General features: G+C 44.1%; 1 protein-coding gene across 2 annotated transcripts in view; it reads right to left on the bottom strand.

Moving 5' to 3' along the window:
• The window catches only part of MCM9 (minichromosome maintenance 9 homologous recombination repair factor), a 94,250-nt gene extending 82,745 nt beyond the window's left edge, over positions 1–11,505 (bottom strand). The window contains exons 1-2 of one of the 2 annotated variants that reach the window (XM_034765791.1): positions 11,281–11,505; positions 9,175–9,491 (exon numbers count right to left, since the gene is read on the bottom strand). In XM_034765791.1, the coding sequence (XP_034621682.1) occupies positions 9,175–9,484 (310 nt within the window). In that variant the 5' untranslated portion in view covers positions 9,485–9,491; positions 11,281–11,505. Of the gene's footprint in view, positions 1–9,174; positions 9,494–11,280 lie in introns of both variants that reach the window. The other variant, XM_034765790.1, reaches the window with a different exon arrangement.
• Between the last annotated feature and the right edge of the window lie 7,084 nt (positions 11,506–18,589).

Raw genomic sequence — 18,589 nt, 5'->3', positions numbered from 1 at the left:
AATGGCCTAACTAACACCTGTGCAGCTGGGATTGCAATTAACTGGCATTGCAATTAACAGTCTGTTGGAGAACGTGGGCTTTGCAGCATCCTTCCAGGAGTTCCGGCTGGCCTGGAGGAGCCAGAGGCATGACATTCTCTCAGCACAGAAATGGTGGGATGTGGGGGAGATATGTGACCAGCTCTTCTGCCGTGACTACACCCAAGGGGCCAGCCAGAGGTGGGATGTGGCAATAGAGTAGTTCGAACAGGAGGTTTTGGAGGTGAGAGGCACCTGGCCTCTCGCCCCAGGAATCCATCCCTCTTCAAAGTGTGTCAGGAGAAATGTGACGAGCTCAGGGCTCTGCGTGCCTTTATTTGATCCTGCATCCAGTGCCTTCAGGAAATGGATTGTGACGCCTGCTTTTTCTATGCCCTGGAGAAAAAGAGAGGACCCAAAAAGCATATCATGAGCCTCCGGGCAGAAGATGGCACACCTCTCATAGAGTCAATGGAGATGTGGGGAAGAGCCAGGGCCTTTTATGTCAGCCTCTTCTCCCTGGATCCAACTGATGCTGATGCCTGTAGAGTCCTGTGAGATGAACTTTCTACAGTCAGCTCAGGGGACTAGGTCTGGTTAGAGCAACCTCTCACTCTGGCTGAGTTCTTGGAGGCCCTCTGTTTGATACCCACCAAAAAATCTCCAAGCATCAATGTGCTGACTCTGGAGTTCTACCACACATTCTGGGATGTGCTCAGCCCAGACCTCGCAACTATCTGGGCTGAGTCCTTGGAGAGTGGGGTGCTCTCCCTATAGTGCAGGCAGGCCGTGCTCACCTGCTGCCTAAAAAGAGGGACCTCCACAACCTCAGGAATTGGCTCCCCATTTCCCTCCTCAGCACGGACAACAAAGTCATAGTGAAAGCCATCTCACTGCAGTTGGGGTCCATGCTAGCGGACATGAACCACCCTTACCAGACCTAGACCATCCCAGGCTGGACTATTTTTGACAAACTAGCTGGTCTGGGACCTAGTCCAGCTAACACACTGAGATGGTCTGTCACTCACCCTCCTGTCCCTGGAGCAGGAGAATGCGTTTGACAGGATGGATCACAGACATCTCACAGGCACTCTGCTGGCGTTTGGCTTCCAACCCCACTTCATGGGGTTTCTACAGGTGCTGTAGGCCTCTGTGGAGTGTCTGGGTAAGCTCAACTAGGCCTTAACTGAACCTGTCACCTTTGGTTGAGGGGTGCATCAGGGCTGCTCACTGTCTGACCAGGTCTATACCATCATTACTGAGCCCTTCCTCTACCTCCTCTGCAACAGGATGACGGGGTTGGTGCTTTGTGAGACAGACCTGTGGGTGGGTCTTTTGGCGTATGCTGACAACGTGCTCCTTGTGACCTAGGACCTGAGAGACCTGTTGTGGGTGGAGGTTTGTCAAACTATCTATTCAGCAGTCTCCTCTGCCTGAGACAACTGGGTTAAGAGCTCTGGTCTGATGGTTGAGGACAGGTGGCAGGCAGTCTCCCTTTCACCCACGCACCATGTCATCGAGTGGGGTATGGGTCCACTGCTCTATCCTGGCATGTACCTTTCTCCCCTAAGACCTCTCTGAGCTGCCAGTCTTTTACCAGGATCTCCTCAGGACCTGGAAGCTAGGGTCAGCAACCAGGTCCATAGTGGCCACTGAGGTGGAGGACCTGCTCACAGAACCCCTGCTACATAACCCCCATCTAAGTGTGCAGGGGATGGAGTCTTGATTGGTGTCAGAGGACAGTCCTGGTTGGTAACACCAGAATCTGAGACCTTCTGGAATATGATCTGAAGGACTGGGTGGACCTTGCGGTACTTGGCCAGCAGGTGGGGCTGCCCACCCTGTGTGTCCGCGGTCATATGTTGCAGTAGGCGAGGACAGCTTTGCCTCTTGCTTCTCTCACTTTCCCCAAGAAGGTCCTGCAGGACGGTGCTCCCTGCCCACCCCTTGCTCCTGGCCCTTCAGAACTCATCATCGGGCTTGCGAGCTTCCCCAGTCACCCCTGAGGCCACCTGAGTTGCCTGAATGACATTTAGTCAGTTTGCCTCCAAGACATGCCCAGAAAACATCTATACGCACTCGTTCTTCATACCAGCCACTTCCTCACCCTTGTGTCTCCCTCCTCACCAAATGACAAGACCTGTTGCTGCCTGTGGAGGGAGAGGAACTCTGGCGAGCCAGTCTGTACTCCACTCTGGTTCTACGACCCGCTGGGGATATTAGTTGGAAGCTCTTCCATGGAGCCATGACCCTGGGCATGTACCTGGCATAGTTCACAAACTCCCCAACTATCTGTCCCTTCTGTGGTAAGAGGGAGACTCTGGTGCACATCTACAGAGTGCATCAGGTTGCAGCCCCTCTTCTGGCTCCTCCAGAACCTCCTACTGAGGTTTGGTTGCTCTTTCCCCTGCACCTCCCTGCCGTTTGCATACCTCATCTGTGGTCCCACAATCTTGTGGGACCTTCTTGTCAACTTCCTCCTGGCACTGGCCAAGATGGCCATCCATCATACCAGGAGGATGTTACTAGACAGGAGGGTGCTCTGCAACTGTAGGGTATATTACTAGTCCCTTGTCTGCTCATGCCTTTGGGCACAGCTCCTCTGGGCAGCATCCACTGACTCCTCGGACACCTTCGCGGAGCAGTAGTCGTGAGTGCTGTTCAGGGTTCTCTGCTTGGTGTCCCTCTCTGATTTTCAACCTTTATCCTCATTCTTGATCTGTTTTCTCCTTTGTTGTTCCCAGCAATCAATTTCAGCCTGGACTTAGTGCTTCCTCACTTTCAATTGAGGGGACAGGACTTTAATTATGGGTTGGCCTAGACTCACCTGTCCCAGTACTACAAATAAATACACACGTTTTGGTTTAAGCCCTGATCCTGCAATGAGCTTCACACATTAAGACCTTAGATTATCATTACACCCTCATCTGTTCCTCAGTTTCCATCCCCACCTCCATTTTACTAGCTGTTGTAGAAAATATTGGATTTAATGCAGTACATTTGTCTTTACAATACAGTAGTTCAAGTAATGTAATTTTTTTCTAAGATATTTTTATATATATTATTTTAATTTTACCTAAATCAAATTTAATATTATAATTGTAATACAAATAAAAAACAGTAATTATAACAACTCTTTCTCTGAACTGATCTTGAGAATTTCAAATAACGCTCCGTTAATTGTAACTAAGCCTTTTATCTCATGAAAGTTTTCTATTCTCTCATGCAGGCCTTTATAGAGGCAGCACTGATTTGTTACAAATTGTGTTGGGGGTTTCTTTGGCTTTGTTAATGAGGGCTACATTTTCTGCTTTTCTTAGACAAATAGCAGTTCTCTGTGGACTCTCATAGAGTCACAGAGTTTAAGGCCAGAAGGGATTATTAGATCATCTAGTCTGACCTCCTGTAGATCACAGGACATTACATTTCCTCCAATTACCCCTGCATTGAGCCCAATAACACTGGTCTACAATTTCTGAGAAGTTGTCTGCTTCAGAGATAAAATGTGATATTTATTATGTATTTTGATGTGCTGAGTTCAAATATGATAATTAAAACAACTGATTGGCTACTGTTTCTAAAATATTTAAGTTTTTACATTTTATGTCTATGTATATTGTGTAGATAGTAGAGTTTTCATCATTAATTGTAAACCTAGGTCTTTTCATGTGTTTATGGTTGCTTTACATAATAATATTTCACCTTTCCTGTTTATGTAACACTTTAAAAATCACCAAAAGGGTTATATAAATAAAATTTATTATGAAACAAAAGGCAAAAAACTATTCTGTACATAGTTTAGTCCTATTCAGTGTCTACTCGGCGCTTCTTGGCTTGTCTCTTGTATTCATTAAATGGAGCATCTCTTGTCACTGTCCAGCAATAGTCTGCAAGCATTGATGGGCTCCATTTGCCCTGATAGTGTTTCTCCATTGTTGCAATGTCCTGGTGAAATCGCTCGCCGTGCTCGTCGCTCACTGCTCCGCAGTTCGGTGGAAAAAAATCTAGATGAGAGTGCAAAACATGTATCTTTAGTGACATGTTACAACCAAGGCTTTTGTATGCCTTGAGGAGGTTTTCCACCAACAACCTGTAGTTGTCTGCCTTGTTGTTTCCGAGAAAATTTATTGCCACTAACTGGAAGGCTTTCCATGCCGTCTTTTCCTTGCCAAGCAGTGCATGGTCAAATGCATCATCTCGAAGAAGTTCACGAATCTGAGGACCAACAAAGACACCTTCCTTTATCTTAGCTTCACTTAACCTTGGAAATTTTCCACGGAGGTACTTGAAAGCTGCTTGTGTTTTGTCAATGGCCTTGACAAAGTTCTTCATCAGACCCAGCTTGATGTGTAAGGGTGGTAACAAAATCTTCCTTGATTCAACAAGTGGTGGATGCTGAACACTTTTCCTCCCAAGCTCCAATGACTGTCAGAGTAGCCAATCTTTCTTGATGTAATGGGAATCTCTTGCACAACTATCCCATTCGCAGAGAAAACAGCAGTACTTTGTGTATCCAGTCTGCAGACCAAGCAAGAGAGCAACAACCTTCAAATCGCCACAAAGCTGCCACTGATGTTAGTCATAGTTTATGCACCTCAAAAGTTGTTTCATGGTGTCATAGGTTTCCTTCACATGGACTGCATGACCAACTGGAATTGATGGCAAAACATTGCCATTATGCAGTAAAACAGCTTTAAGACTCGTCTTTGATGAATCAATGAATAGTCTCCACTCATCTGGATTGTGAACAGTGTTGAGGGCTGCCATCACACCATCGATGTTGTTGCAGGCTACAAGATCACCTTCCATGAAGAAGAATGGGACAAGATCCTTTTGACGGTCACGGAACATGGAAACCCTAACATCACCTGCCAGGAGATTCCACTGCTGTAGTCTGGAGCCCAACAGCTCTGCCTTACTCTTGGGTAGTTCCAAATCCCTGACAAGGTCATTCAGTTCACCTTGTGTTATGAGGTGTGGTTCAGAGGAGGAGGATGGGAGAAAATGTGGGTCCTGTGACATTGATGGTTCAGGACCAGAAGTTTCATCCTCTTCCTCTTCCTCGTCTTACTCAAGTGAGAATGATTCTGGTGCATCAGGAACCGGCAGTCCTTCTCCGTGGGGTACTGGGCGTATAGCTGATGGAATGTTTGGATAATGCACAGTCCACTTTTTCTTCTTTGACACACCTTTCCCAACTGGAGGCACCATGCAGAAGTAACAATTGCTGATATGATCTGTTGGCTCTCTACAAATCATTGGCACTGCAAAAGGTATAGATTTCCTTTTCCTGTTCAGCCACTGGCGAAGATTTGTTGCACAAGTGTTGCAGCATATGTGTGGGGTCCACCTCTTGTCCGGATCTCCAATTTTGCAGCCAAAATAAAGGTGATAGGCTTTCTTAACCATAGTGGTTATATTGCGCTTTTGTGATGCAAAAGTCACTTCACCACAAACACAGCAGAAGTTATCTGCACTGTTCACACAAGTACGAGGCATTTCTGCTCACTTTGGCTAAACAGAAATGTGTCCCTTTGCAAAATCAAACACTGACAAATAAGAGAGCACGACACTCTATGATTTCTAGAGCTGATCTAGGGCAATTTTTTCAGCAGAGTGATGTAAGCTTCGTTCTGATTGCATCATCCATGACTTCTAGGAATAACATGATGCAATTCATATCATGTATGATGCAATACCAGCTTCAGATTGCATCATTCATTGTTTTGCCTAAAAAGCAAGTACTGTCCAAACCCAGTCATAGATTTATTCATAGATCCAGTCAAAGACGTATTTTAGTCATTTCTGGTTTAAATTGAGATCCCTTCCCTTTATAACTCACTTATCCTCCGCCATTCCCAAGTCAAGGGTCATATATACTGACCCAATAGCATATTTTGAAAACTAGAGCCAATCAACAATTTTAAGCATCATTTTCGTTCTCAGTGACCCAGAATTAGTAAAGTTTGACTACATTTATTTCAGAAGCATTTTGGCTGTAGAGCAGTGTAACCTGTGTTTGACTAAAGCATAACTTGTGTTTGGCTAAGGCATATCTTCCAGAAAGGTGTCCACTCTTGATCTGAAGACATCAGGAGATGGAGAATTCACCAATTCCATTGGTAGTTTGCTCCAATGGTTAATTACCCTCACTGGTAAAAATTTATTTCCAATTTGAATTTGTCTGGCTTCAGCTTCCAGCTACTGATTGTTGTTATTCCTTTCTCTGTTAAAGAACCCTTTAGTACCTAGTGTTTTCTCCTCGTGAAGGAACTTATACACCATAATTAAGCCATCTCTCAAGCTTCTTGTAGCTACACTAAACAGACCGAACTCTATGTTACTCACTGCTAGGCATTTTCTCCAGCCCTCATGTAATTTTTGTGGCTCTTTTCTACACCCTTCTCCAGTTTTTCAACATCGTTTTTAAAATGTAGACACTAGAATTGTAGAGAGTATTCCAATATCAGTTGCACCATTTTTGTATATGGAGGTAAAATCACCTCCTGATTCCTACTCGCTATTTCTCTCTTTACACATCCAAGGATTGCATTAGTCCTTTTCGCCACAGCATCACACTGGGAGCTCATGTTCAGGAAGTCCACTAAATCCTTTTCAGAGTCACTCCTTTCCAGGATACAATCCCCCACACTGTAGTTATGGCCTGTATTCCTTGTTCTGAGATGTGTAACTTTGCCTTTGGCAGTATTAAAATGCATTTTGTTTGAATGGGCTCAGCATACGGATTACTCTGCACTGCCCTGTTCTCAGGGCCGGCTCTAACTTTTTTGCTGCCCCAGGCAAAAAAAGAGAGCGCCGCCCCCCCGTAAGACCCCCTCCCACGAGCGCCGAACCCCCTGCCCCCCCTCCGAGTTGCTGCGCTGGGCCACTGAAACCCCCGCCCCTCCCCAGAGCGCCGGGCCGGGCTGCCGAACCCCCCGCCCTCCACAGCGCCGCACTGCCCAAACCCCCCAGTGCCCCCGCTGGGCCAGGCCACCCAAACCCCTGCCCCCCGCGCTGCCCAAACCTTGAGCGCTGCGCCGGGCTGCCCAAACCCCTTTCCCCCCAAGCGCCGCACCAACCAAACCCCCACCCTCCTCCCTGAGCGCCAAGCCGCGCCGTGCCGCCCAAACCCCAAGTGCCGCGCCACGCCAACCAAACCCCCGCCCCCCGAGCGCCGCGCTGCCCAAACCCCGAGCGCTGTGCCGTGCCAACCTCCACCCCCCCAGCGCTGTGCTGACGAAGCCCTCGCCCCCCCCGTGCCGCATCGCTGAAACACAAACAAAAAATCTTGAGCGCCGCCCAACCGAACCAAAAAAACAAAAAACCCCAAGTGCCCCCCGCCACCCCAAGATTGGCTGCCCCTTCCAAGGTGCCGCCACAAGCACGTGCTTGGTCGGCTGGTGCCTGGAGCCGGCCCTGCCTGTTCCCACCATTATTCATCATCCTGTCAATCTTCCTGTCATCTGCACATTTCATCAGCAATGATTTTATGTTTATTTATAGATCATTGATGAAAATGTCAAACCATGTCAAGCCTCATACTGATCCCTACAGAAGCTCACTAGAAACACCCCCATTCGATGATGTTTCCCTATTAACAACTACTGAGATCTGTCACTTAGCCAGTTCATAATCATTTAACTTGTGTTCTATTGACATTTTATAGTGCTAATTTTTAATCAGAATGTCATAAATACTAAGTATCAGGGGGTAGCCGTGTTAGTCTGTATCTACAAAAACAACAAGGAGTTTGGTGGCACCTTAAAGATTAACAGATTTATTTGGGCATAAGCTTTCGTGGGTAAAAACCTCACTTCTTTGGATGCATAGTCAATCACCTTACAGAAATATAAAGTATATTACAACTATGTAGTTACCTTTATCAATCAAATTAGTAATCTCATCCAAGAATGAAATCAGGTTTGTTTGACAAGACTATTTTCCGTAAAACCATGTTAACTGGCATTAATTATATTCCTAGCTTCTAATTTTTTAGTAATATCCCATTTCAGCTTTTCCATTATTTTCCCCCGGATTGTTGTCAGGCTAACCAGCCTATAGTTCTGCAGGTCATCCCACTTAAGTTTTTTGAATATTGGCACAACATTAGTATGCTTCCAGTCTTTTGGAATTTCCTTGGTATTCCAAGAATTATTAAAAATGAACATCAGCAGGCAAGAGAACTCCTCAGCCAGATCTTTTAGGTCTCTTGGTGGAAGCTATCCAGGTCTACTCTTTTAAAAATGTTTATCCCTAGAAGATGTTGTTTAACATCCTCCATACTTATCAGTGGTCTGGAAAGTATTTATAATTTTCCTTTAAACAAAGCACATCATCCTGCTTCTTTTCAAATACAGAACAGAAATATTTATTGAACATATCTGCCTTTTCTGCATCATTAACAATTTTGCCATCTGCATCTAGTATAGATTTATTTCATTGCTAGGATTTTTTTTGTTTCTAATATAGTTAAACTCCTTATTGTTCCTTACATATCGAAATTGCCAAAATAAAAACACAGAGGACAGTAATTTCTCCCACCAGGCACTGCACTAGTTCCTGGTTAATAGAGTACACTGGAACTTTTAAGGTGGGATGTACAAGGAAGATTAAGGCACTGCAATGCTCAGCATTACATTGCTCTGCTGCCCAGTGGAATTCAAAACCCTGAATTAGGTGCCAAGGGCTCTTTATGTAATATATGGGGAGAGTTATATTGATGTGGCCTAAGTTGCACCCCTCAAAGGGAATTAAGGTGCCTAACTCTTGGCCAGAGGGAGGCATGATCTTTGTTTGGGATCCAGAGCTGGGAACCCTCTCCTGGAGTTAGGCACCTACATCCTTTTTCGTGAAAAACTGAGGAACAGCAAGTAGTGCTGGTGCCCCCTTATGATCTTTTGGCCCATTGGTTATGGCACTCATCCAGGATGTGTGGACCTAGGTTCAAATCCCCGCTCTGCCTGATGGGAAGCAGGGAGAATGGAACCTGGGTCTCTGACCTCCCAGGTGCCCTAACCAGTGGATTGCTCAGTCTTTAGGAACTTTAGGTGCCTACAGGGTTAGGCGGCACCCAATTCTCTTGTGAATACTACCCTTTGTCAATAAAACATTAATTCACAACATCTCATGGAATTACACACCTCAATGACTCACCTGATATTCTGGCATGAAGATTCTGCTTAATGCTAAAATCGTGAGTCTGGGAAGCAGATTGCAGAGCTGTCATGGCTGCCCTGCGCAATGCATTATCAAAAATAGGGAGCACTTCATTTGGAAATGCATTGAAATATTCTCCAATTTCCATGTTGGTCTCAAAAAGGGTGAGGGCATCAACAATGACTGGGTAATGTCCCTCATCATCTCTTTCCCTTAAGATATTCAAGATGTCATTCCTGTGATGTTCCAAAACATAGGATTCAAACACTTGTCCGATTAGGTTTACTTGGTCAGCATTTAATAGCATATTGAACCTATAATTGTAAAAGGGAAAAAACTTAATTAAAGATCTCAAAAAACTAAAAATCATTTTTTTTTAAAGAATATTTTTGTTAGGGTCACAAGTGAACAATGTAAAGTAAAGTACATTATATGCCCTGACAAAAATTTGTTAAACTGGGATAAAGATAGTTTGCTAAGTGTTTTGAAAATTATGAATGAAAAGTACCATATGGCAAGCATGCATATTATCTTTAGCTAACGGTCTTAGTTCACACACCTTACTCAGTGAAAACTCTCATTGACATCAATAAACATTTAAGATATTTATTTCAATTGCTATTAAGTGCCTCTCACGAGGCCTTGGGCCTTTTACAAACTTAACTGCAACGGGACTGTTCACATGCATAAAGTCAAGCATGGGCACATTTGCAGGATTGAGCTTTTCAGGGCTGCGACTATATTTGTCTTCCCTATATTTGTAGATAATGCCTAACACATTCTGGGTGCTACTGACATATAAATAGTAATAAACTATAATTACATAATAAACCTGTTATAGCAGCAACTTGCAAAGAAGCAGGAACCTTCTCTTGCTCAAGTTTACCATCTATGAAGTTTAGAGCTTGGAATGTTTTCCTCTGAGTCAGTGTGAATGGAACAAATATCAGTGAGTTTTTGTTTGCTTGAGTATAAATGATTTTTGGGCAACAAACAAACTAACAACTAATCAAAACTTTTTTTTGTGAAGACCAGGTGCTCTGTGGTTCCTGTGATGTTCCTATTTCTAAACTTCCTAATGGACAGAACATATGTAACATAAATGTGTTCTTTGATTGGCTGAGTGTAGTGAGGTCCTCCATTCAGCATGATGGCCTTTCTGTTAGTGTGTAAAGTGATAAGTTTTGAATGCCATATCCAATCAGAATGGGGGAACAGGGAGTGCACACAGAGCCCCTGCTATGGGAGGAGGAATGAAGCTTCCTGTCATGAGAGGGAATGGGGGCACACAGAGCCACTGACATGGGGGAAGAGGCAAATGAGGGGATAGAGGGCACACAGAGACCCTGGCGTGGGAGAAAAATGGGGGATACTGATATGGGGAAGATGAAATAGGGGCCACACAGAGCCAAGGGGGAGGGGTGAAGCGGTGGAGCAGGGAGTCCATGACATAGCAGGGGATGGAAGGGTGGCACACATGAAGCTTGTAGGGTGGGAAATGAAGGGACACACGGAACCCCTGGTATGTGCAGAAGCTACAAAGTGTGCAACCCCCTAGTTCCATCACTAGGGAGTCAGGTGCCCCAGCCCACTCAGGCCTGTCCGGTTGTGACTATCTTTACCAGGGAAGTCTAAAAGAAGGGGGTGAAGAAGCGAGGCAGCCTCAACGCCCCCCCTCCCGGGGGCCAGGCCTGCCTTTGTGTCTGCGCAGCGCCCAGCGGGCACACACACCTCGACGTGAGAGAGAGAGAGAGAGAGAGAGGTGCCCAAGAAGCAGGGAGGCCTGAGAGGCGTCTCCCCCGCCGCGGGCAGGGGCAGGGGCAGGGGGCACAGGGCTGCTGCTGCGGTGCGGGGAACCTTCCAGCCCCACCTCCCTGAGCCAGGGCAGCCAATCCCGCCGGCCCCTAGGGGGCTGGGGCCGCGGAGCGGGGCACGTGGCGCCGGGCCAGCCCCAGGGGAACGGGGAACTCGCAGCCACAAAGTTTCTCCCCGGAACTCCCGCGGCGGAGGAGGGGCGCGGGCAATGCCCCTCACTGGGGCTGAGCCCCAGGGCCCCTGCCCCCGCGGGCCGCCCGCCGCGCTCTCCTACCCCGCCGGGGTTACCTGTCGCCGCCGCCTCCCGAGCCGGGCTCTCGCAGCAGCCGCCGCGCTGCACCGAGGCAGCGACCCTGAGCGGCCACCCTCACCCGGCAGGAGAAGCGGCTCCGTCCCGCCCCCTCCGCTCCGCGCCCGGGGCCGGCTGCCGGCGAGAGGGGCCCAGCGAGCCGGAAACGTGGCTGGGCGCAGTGTGAGAAGGACAGAGCCTCCCCCAGCAGGCGGAGCAGAGCGAGCCCGGGAGCGGCCCGCGAAGCTGCGGTGAGGGGCCGGGGTAGCGGCACAAGCTGCAACCTAGAGAGGAAATTCTGCTACGGAGCAGTTTGTGCTACTAGCCCGGGAGCTGGAGGGGGAGCCGCGCTGGGCCTCTCGGGCGGCCCTGCGCTCTTCCTGGGGCCGCGAGATGAGTTAGTGCTGAGCCCCCGATGCACATCGCTTCTCTCTGCCCACCCCCGTCTGTGTGACCACGCGCTACCCCTGCTGATCTTAAAGCCGGTGTCGTTTACCCCTGTTAATTCCCCCACCACCAGGAGCCAGGCTGCCAGGCTCTCCTGGAATTGTAGGGAGAGTAGTAGCACCCATTCATGTACTTATTTGCTACACTGATATTGACTTGGACTCTTTATACATTCCATGGGTGGCGTACGGGAGCCAACTTATCCACTGATGCTTTAAAAACTCTTGCACCCCAATCTGGCTCTGTGCTGGTTATGTGATATGTATCTCTCTCTTCATCTTTGCAACCGCTATCTGTGATCCCTCATAACTCAAGCCAGACCCCAGATGTACAGTACCTTCCCTCTTAACTTGTGTATATTCAATTTTAAACTAATTTAAATAAAAAATTTAAATCGGAACTATTGCAGAAATAAAAATAATCTGAGCTGTAGTTCTGGGATAAGAAGAGGAGACCCGGGTCAGGGATTGAAGGAAGAACAAGATATCCAGCAGAGGCAATCATGATATTCGGTAAAGGAATAGAGGGCAAGAAGCAGGATTACATGTGTGTGGGTTGTTGTTTTTTTTTAATATTGTTTTAAATGAATTTTAACAGTTCTGCTTGAAATGTTTTAAACTTGTCCCCGACAGTAAGTAACCTTCACTTTTAGCAGGTTTGGAACTTTTGAAGTAGATGTTCTCACCAGCCAACGTGTAGAGTCCCAGAGAGGCTGCCAGTCAGATCATCAAAAGAATATTTAAGGTCCATTCTTTAAACAAGAAACATGGTTTTCAGAAATGCCCTCAGATTTTGTGAATGCCCTGCATAACACTGTACCATCTAACTGGCTCATTTATGGGTACAAGGGGGCATGTTTCTTATGGCCTCACCTACACTATACATAAATTAGTAGATAGATAAATACTAAGCTTAGGCCTGAATAAGAAAACTGGAACCCCGTTGAGGACTTTTTAAAACAAACTTGTTTTTCCCCTCCTCTACCTGTTTTGCTCTTACTGCTGTTGAACCGCTTCAAACTAAGTAAGGATTCATTCAAGACTATTCAGTTATCTTTACCTTACTAAGGCACATTCTATGCTACCAAAATAACTATGTGAAATGTACCTAGGTTTTGGCATGATCACAGTTTGCTTGAGTCAGCAGTTCCACACACTAATGTAATAGACTTCCCCTCCGCCATTAACTGGAGTGGAGGTGGAGGTGGGCTGAATGAAGTTGGTGGGGGAGCTGGGGCAGGCAATAAGAATTGTAACATTGTCCTTTGATGGGTGAGGGAAGGTTGGTGCAACTGTTCTAGGGCTCTGACTGTGTTAACATTTGTTGGTTTTTTAAACAATGTAGCTTTGCTTGATTCCTTCAGATACAGGAATAACTGTCAAACATATTGGTCTGTGCACTAAGCTGCACAGCTGGTTATATGGATGCATTGCAGATGGGGATGATTAAATAGTTACTTCTACTAAAACCACCAATGTGTGGTAACATGGTTATATAGCTCAATAATAATGTTAATGTTCTATGGCAAGCAGGGTGAAAACACAGATACTTGCACTACTAGGAATTATCTGTCCATGTTTTATGTGGACATACACTGTTTGTGAAGGCAGCAGTATTACAACTTGGTTAAAAACTTATGCCCCAATCCTGCAGATGCTTAAACAAGTTCATTGCTTTAATGGAACTACTCATGCTAGTAATGTTAAGCACATACATTTGTGGGATTTGGAATTCCAGGTGTTTTTTAAATCTGTAGTGCAGGTGAGGCCCTAAGAAATGGAGACCATTTAGGAAAGTAACTGAGTTAGTTTCTTTAAACTATATACAATGGAGAAGGAATACTCAGGACTTCCTATTAAAATAGAGGTTGTTGCCTTGGAATTAAATTTAACAATGATCCAAACATGTAGACTCTGTGACTTGGTCTTTTAAGATGACAGTGCACAGGCATTTCAAAAGGAGACGTTATACTATAGAATGTAAGGTAGCAATATGTTTAATGACTGTATAACCTTTTATATTTCATCGTTAAGCAGAGATTTAAAAGGCCATAATGACCTTACTTTGAGGATATCAAAAATTAGAAAAGCTTTTTTTAACCTCTATAACAATGAGATCTTTTGATCAGACTAATTTTGTATTGTAAAAGAAGACTGTCTACAGAAGTTTTTGATTTTTCACTGTCACCAATGGCAAAAAGACCTTCTTAGCAGATCCAAATTCAATTTGTACTTCTACAGCCATCTTGCTTGAGCTCAGGGAAGTTTCTTGTTTGTGATTGTACAGATGCGGAAACAATGGGGACAACAGTTACTTATCTTTCAGGCAAGCCTTGAGAACTACAGATCCCCGTAAATAAAGGAGAAAATGCAATTGTAGTGGTGCTCCATTTAAATAAAACTCCCACTTAACTGAAGCTCAATTAGGCCCATGTCCCCCATCCCCATAGTTGGACAGATACCTCGAGGTCTTCTGAATTTTGGTCTCTAAAGTCAGTCAGGCTGATAAGCAAGCCCGTTTTCTCTTCTTTGTGCTGCAGGGGCTGGGACATAGCCACAAGTTTTTGTTGTTGTTTGTTTGGGAGTGAGAGGTGTTAAACATAACTTTCTTTTTCATCTGAGTATTTGTGATGTGTTGTATTTAGCTTGTAAACATCTTCTTTCTCCCCTTTACATATTTAACTAGTTGGAATACTTTACAGTTAAATCTTTTTACTACATTTTAAAATTAAAAAGCAACCCCTCCCATATGTCCCCTATGCCTGAAATTCCATTCCAATCCCAGTGCACTAGGCCCCTATCCATTCTTCAGTCAGATCTCTCCTCTAACATTCACTTAGCCCACAACTACTTTCCCGTATCATTAAGAGTGCTGTTATCCACCAATAAAATTTTAAATGCTCTGCTCTTAAATCCTAATCCTGCTTCTGTTGACTTCAAGGGATGGATGATCAGACCCAAAGATAAACTCATATCATTGAGTGTGTCTCTTCTTTTTGTTGTTTGATTGTGCCCCAGTTCTGCAATCGCTTTCTCTGCAGGGTGGCTGGGCTTATGCTGCGGTAGGGTGAGGAGCTCGGCTGTATCGGATGGCTACGGAGTAGAAATGCTACATTCTCTAGATCTAGAGGAGCTAGTTGAGGTGGTTCGGGCTCCTGAAAAGGATGCCCCTTGGGAGGCTTCCGTTGGAACTCTACTAGGCATGTCCCACTGGTGGAAGCCCCGAGGCCAACCCAGGACACGCTGGAGGGATTATATCTCTCAGCTGATCTGGGAACACTGGAGAATCCCCCATGAGGAACTAGAACCTGTTGTGGAGGAAAAAGGAGATGTGGTCCTTCCTACTCTCCATGCTGCTTCCATGACCCTCACCAGAAAAAGTGGCAAAAAGGAAAAAGAACTTTATGCATGAGAGTAGACCCACCTGCATAAGTGTTCGCAGGATTTGAGCCTTCTATTGTAAGATGCTCATTGCAGAGACCTTGCCTTCCATTGTATTTTGGGTGGTGTTGACAGTTGATGGCTGATTAACTGGTGCAAAATTAAAACAAACAGCCTGTATACTCCAAACAGTTGCTAATGTAAGATTTTCACAAAAACTGTGCAATTCTCTTTCACTAATCTATGGTTTGCAAAGGCACCAACGCAACACTATTACCAGGGCTGCGCTAACATAGTCTGTGAGAAAGTGCACAAAAAAGGAAATGAAAACCTCTAATTGTAACTTCATTTGAAATATGTGGAGAAATGTCAACACATACTAAACAAAAAGAATTTGTAGGAAAATAATTTGTACTTTCAAGTTATTTAATACATTGCACTCACATGCATCAAAACAGTATTTTGCTTGCCTTAGTTACATGAGTAGTCTATTGATTTCAGTGGTCTTTCATTTTGTTTTACTTATTTTAAATAATACAGTGATCTTAAATATAAGAACTACTGTGGTTACTGTAGCTGAGTTAGATATTTATTTCAAGCCCGCTATTTATCCCCCCATGTTAAGAACATAATAGAACATAAGAATGGCCATACTGGGTCAGACCAAAGGTCCATCCAGTTCTCTATGCTGTCTAATGACAGTGACCAATGCCAGGTGTCCCAGAGGGAGTGAACCTAACAGGTAATGATCAAGTGATCTCTCTCCTGCCAGCCATCTCTACCCTCTGACAGTCAAAGGATAGGGACACCATTCCTTACCCATCTTGACTAATAGCCATTAATGGACTTAACCTCCATGAATTTATCTAGTTCTTTTTTAAACCCTGTTATAGTCCTAGCCTTCACAACTTCCTCAGGCAAGGAGTTCCACAGGTTGACTGTGCGCTGTGTGAAGAACAACTTCCTTTTATTTGTTTTAAACTTGCTTCCCATCAATTTAATGTGGTGGCCTCTACTTCTTATATTATGGGAACAAGTAAATAACTTCCTTATTCACTTTCTCCACACTACTCATGATTGTATATACCTCTATCATATCCCCCCTCAGTCTCCTCTTTTCCAAGTTGAAAAGTCCTAGCCTCTTTAATCTCTCCTCATATGGGACCCAATCATTTTAGTTGCCCTTCTCTGAACCTTTTCCAATGCCAGTATATCTTTTTTGAGATGAGGAGACCACATCTGTACCCAGTATTCAAGATGTGGGCATACCATGGATTTATATAAGGCCAATAAAATATTCTCCATCTTATTCTCTATCCCTTTTTTAATGATTCCTAACAGCCTGTTTGCTTTTTTGACTGCCACTGCACACTGCGTGGACATCTTCAGAGAACTATCCACGATGACTCCAAGATCTCTTTCCTGATTAGTTGTAGCTAAATTAGCCCCCATCATATTGTATATATAGTTGAGGTTATTTTTTCCAATGTGCATTATTTTACATTTATCCACATTAAATTTCATTTGCCATTTTGTTGCCCAATCACTTAGTTTTGTGAGATCTTTTTGAAGTTCTTCACAGTCTGCTTTGGTCTTAACTATCTTGAGCAGTTTAGTATCATCTGCAAACTCTCCAGATCAACTTATTCATACATGAATAGGATTGGTCCTAGGACTTGGGGAACACCACTAGTTACTCCTCTCCATTCTGAAAATTTACCATTTATTCCTACCCTTTGTTCCCTGTCTTTTAACCAGTTCTCAGTCCATGAAAGGATCTTCCCTCTTATCCCATGACAACTTAATTTATGTAACAGCCTTTGGTGAGGGACCTTTCTGGAAATCTAAGTACACTATATCCACCGAATCCCCCTTCTCCACGTGGTTGTTGACTCCTTCAAAGAACTCTAATAGATTAGTAAGACATGATTTCTCTTGACAGAAACCATATTGACTTTTGCCCAACAAGTTATGTTCTTCTATGTGTCTGACAATTTTATTCTTTACTATTGTTTCAACTAATTTGCCCGGTACTGATGTTAGACTTACCGGTCTGTAATTGCCGGGATCACCTCTAGAGCCTTTTTTAAATATTGGCGTTACATTAGCTATCTTTCAGTCATTGGGTACAGAAGCTGATTTAAAGGGCAGGTTACAAACCATATTTAATAGTTCTGCAATTTCACATTTGAGTTCTTTCAGAAATCTTGGTGAATCCCATCTGGTCCTGGTGACTTGTTACTGTTAAGTTTATCAATTAATTCCAAAACCTCCTCTAGTGACACTTCAATCTGTGACAGTTCTTCAGATTTGTCACCTACAAAGGACGGCTCAGGTTTGGGAATCTCCCTAACATCCTCAGCCGTGAAGACTGAAACAAAGAATTCATTTAGTTTCTCTGCAATGACTTTATGGTCTTTAAGTGCTCCTTTTGTATCTCGATTGTCCAGGGTCCCCACTGGTTGTTTAGCAGGCTTTCTGCTTCTGATGTTCTTAAACATTTCATTATTACTTTTTGAGTTTTTGGCTAGCTGTTCTTCAAACTCCTTTTTGGCTTTTATTACATTTTTACACATAATTTGGCAGTGTTTATACTCCTTTCTATTTACCTCACTAGGATTTGACTTCCACTTTTTAAAAGATGCCTTTTTATCTCTCACTGTTACCTGTGCAAGTCACTGGGGAAGCACCACATGAGGTGGCAATGGATTGTTTTATTGCTAGCCCTCTCTTCCATGCAGGTAATTTGGAATAAAGATACAAACCAAACCTATGTACACAGAAATTTAATAAGTTATTTACCTTACCATAACAGCTTCTTGAAGAAGCCTTTGTCCACACAGATCCCACTATGTTTGCCCCATGTGCATGAGCTCAGAGTCCACTGGGGCTGTGCATGTGCACTGCATGGCCCCTCTGTGAGGCCATAAAGGGCAGAGCAGCTCCAATCACCACTCAGTTCCTTCATCAAAATAGAATTCTACTATTAAAAGATTTCATATCATTAGGGAAGGTGAGTCGATCATAAGATCTGTGAGGACAAAAGCACCTTGAAGAACCATAGTTATTAAAAGGTAAATAAAAGGGCTGTCTATTAATTGCAGTTAACTCAAAAAATTTAATTGTGATTAAAAATCATGATTAATTGCAATTTTAATCTCACTGTTAAACAGAATACCAATTAAAATTTATTAAATATTTTGGATGTTTTTCTACATTTTCAAATATAATTTCAATTACAACACATAATACAAAGTTTACAGGGCTCACTTTATATTTTTATTACAAATATTTACACTGTAAACATGAGAAACAAATAGTATTTTTCAATTCACCTTATACAAGTACTGTAGTGCAATCTCTTTATCATGAAAGTGAAACTTACAAATGTAGATTTTTTTTGTTACATAACTGCACTCAAAAACAAAACAATGTAAAACTTTAGAGCCTACAAGTCCACCCAGTCCTACATCTTGTTCAG

This window comes from Trachemys scripta, chromosome 3 (genome assembly GCF_013100865.1).
Source record: "Trachemys scripta elegans isolate TJP31775 chromosome 3, CAS_Tse_1.0, whole genome shotgun sequence".
Classification (NCBI taxonomy): domain Eukaryota; kingdom Metazoa; phylum Chordata; order Testudines; family Emydidae; genus Trachemys; species Trachemys scripta.
The sequence above is the reverse complement of the archived record's forward strand: the minus strand, read 5'-3'. Positions and strand labels throughout refer to the sequence as shown.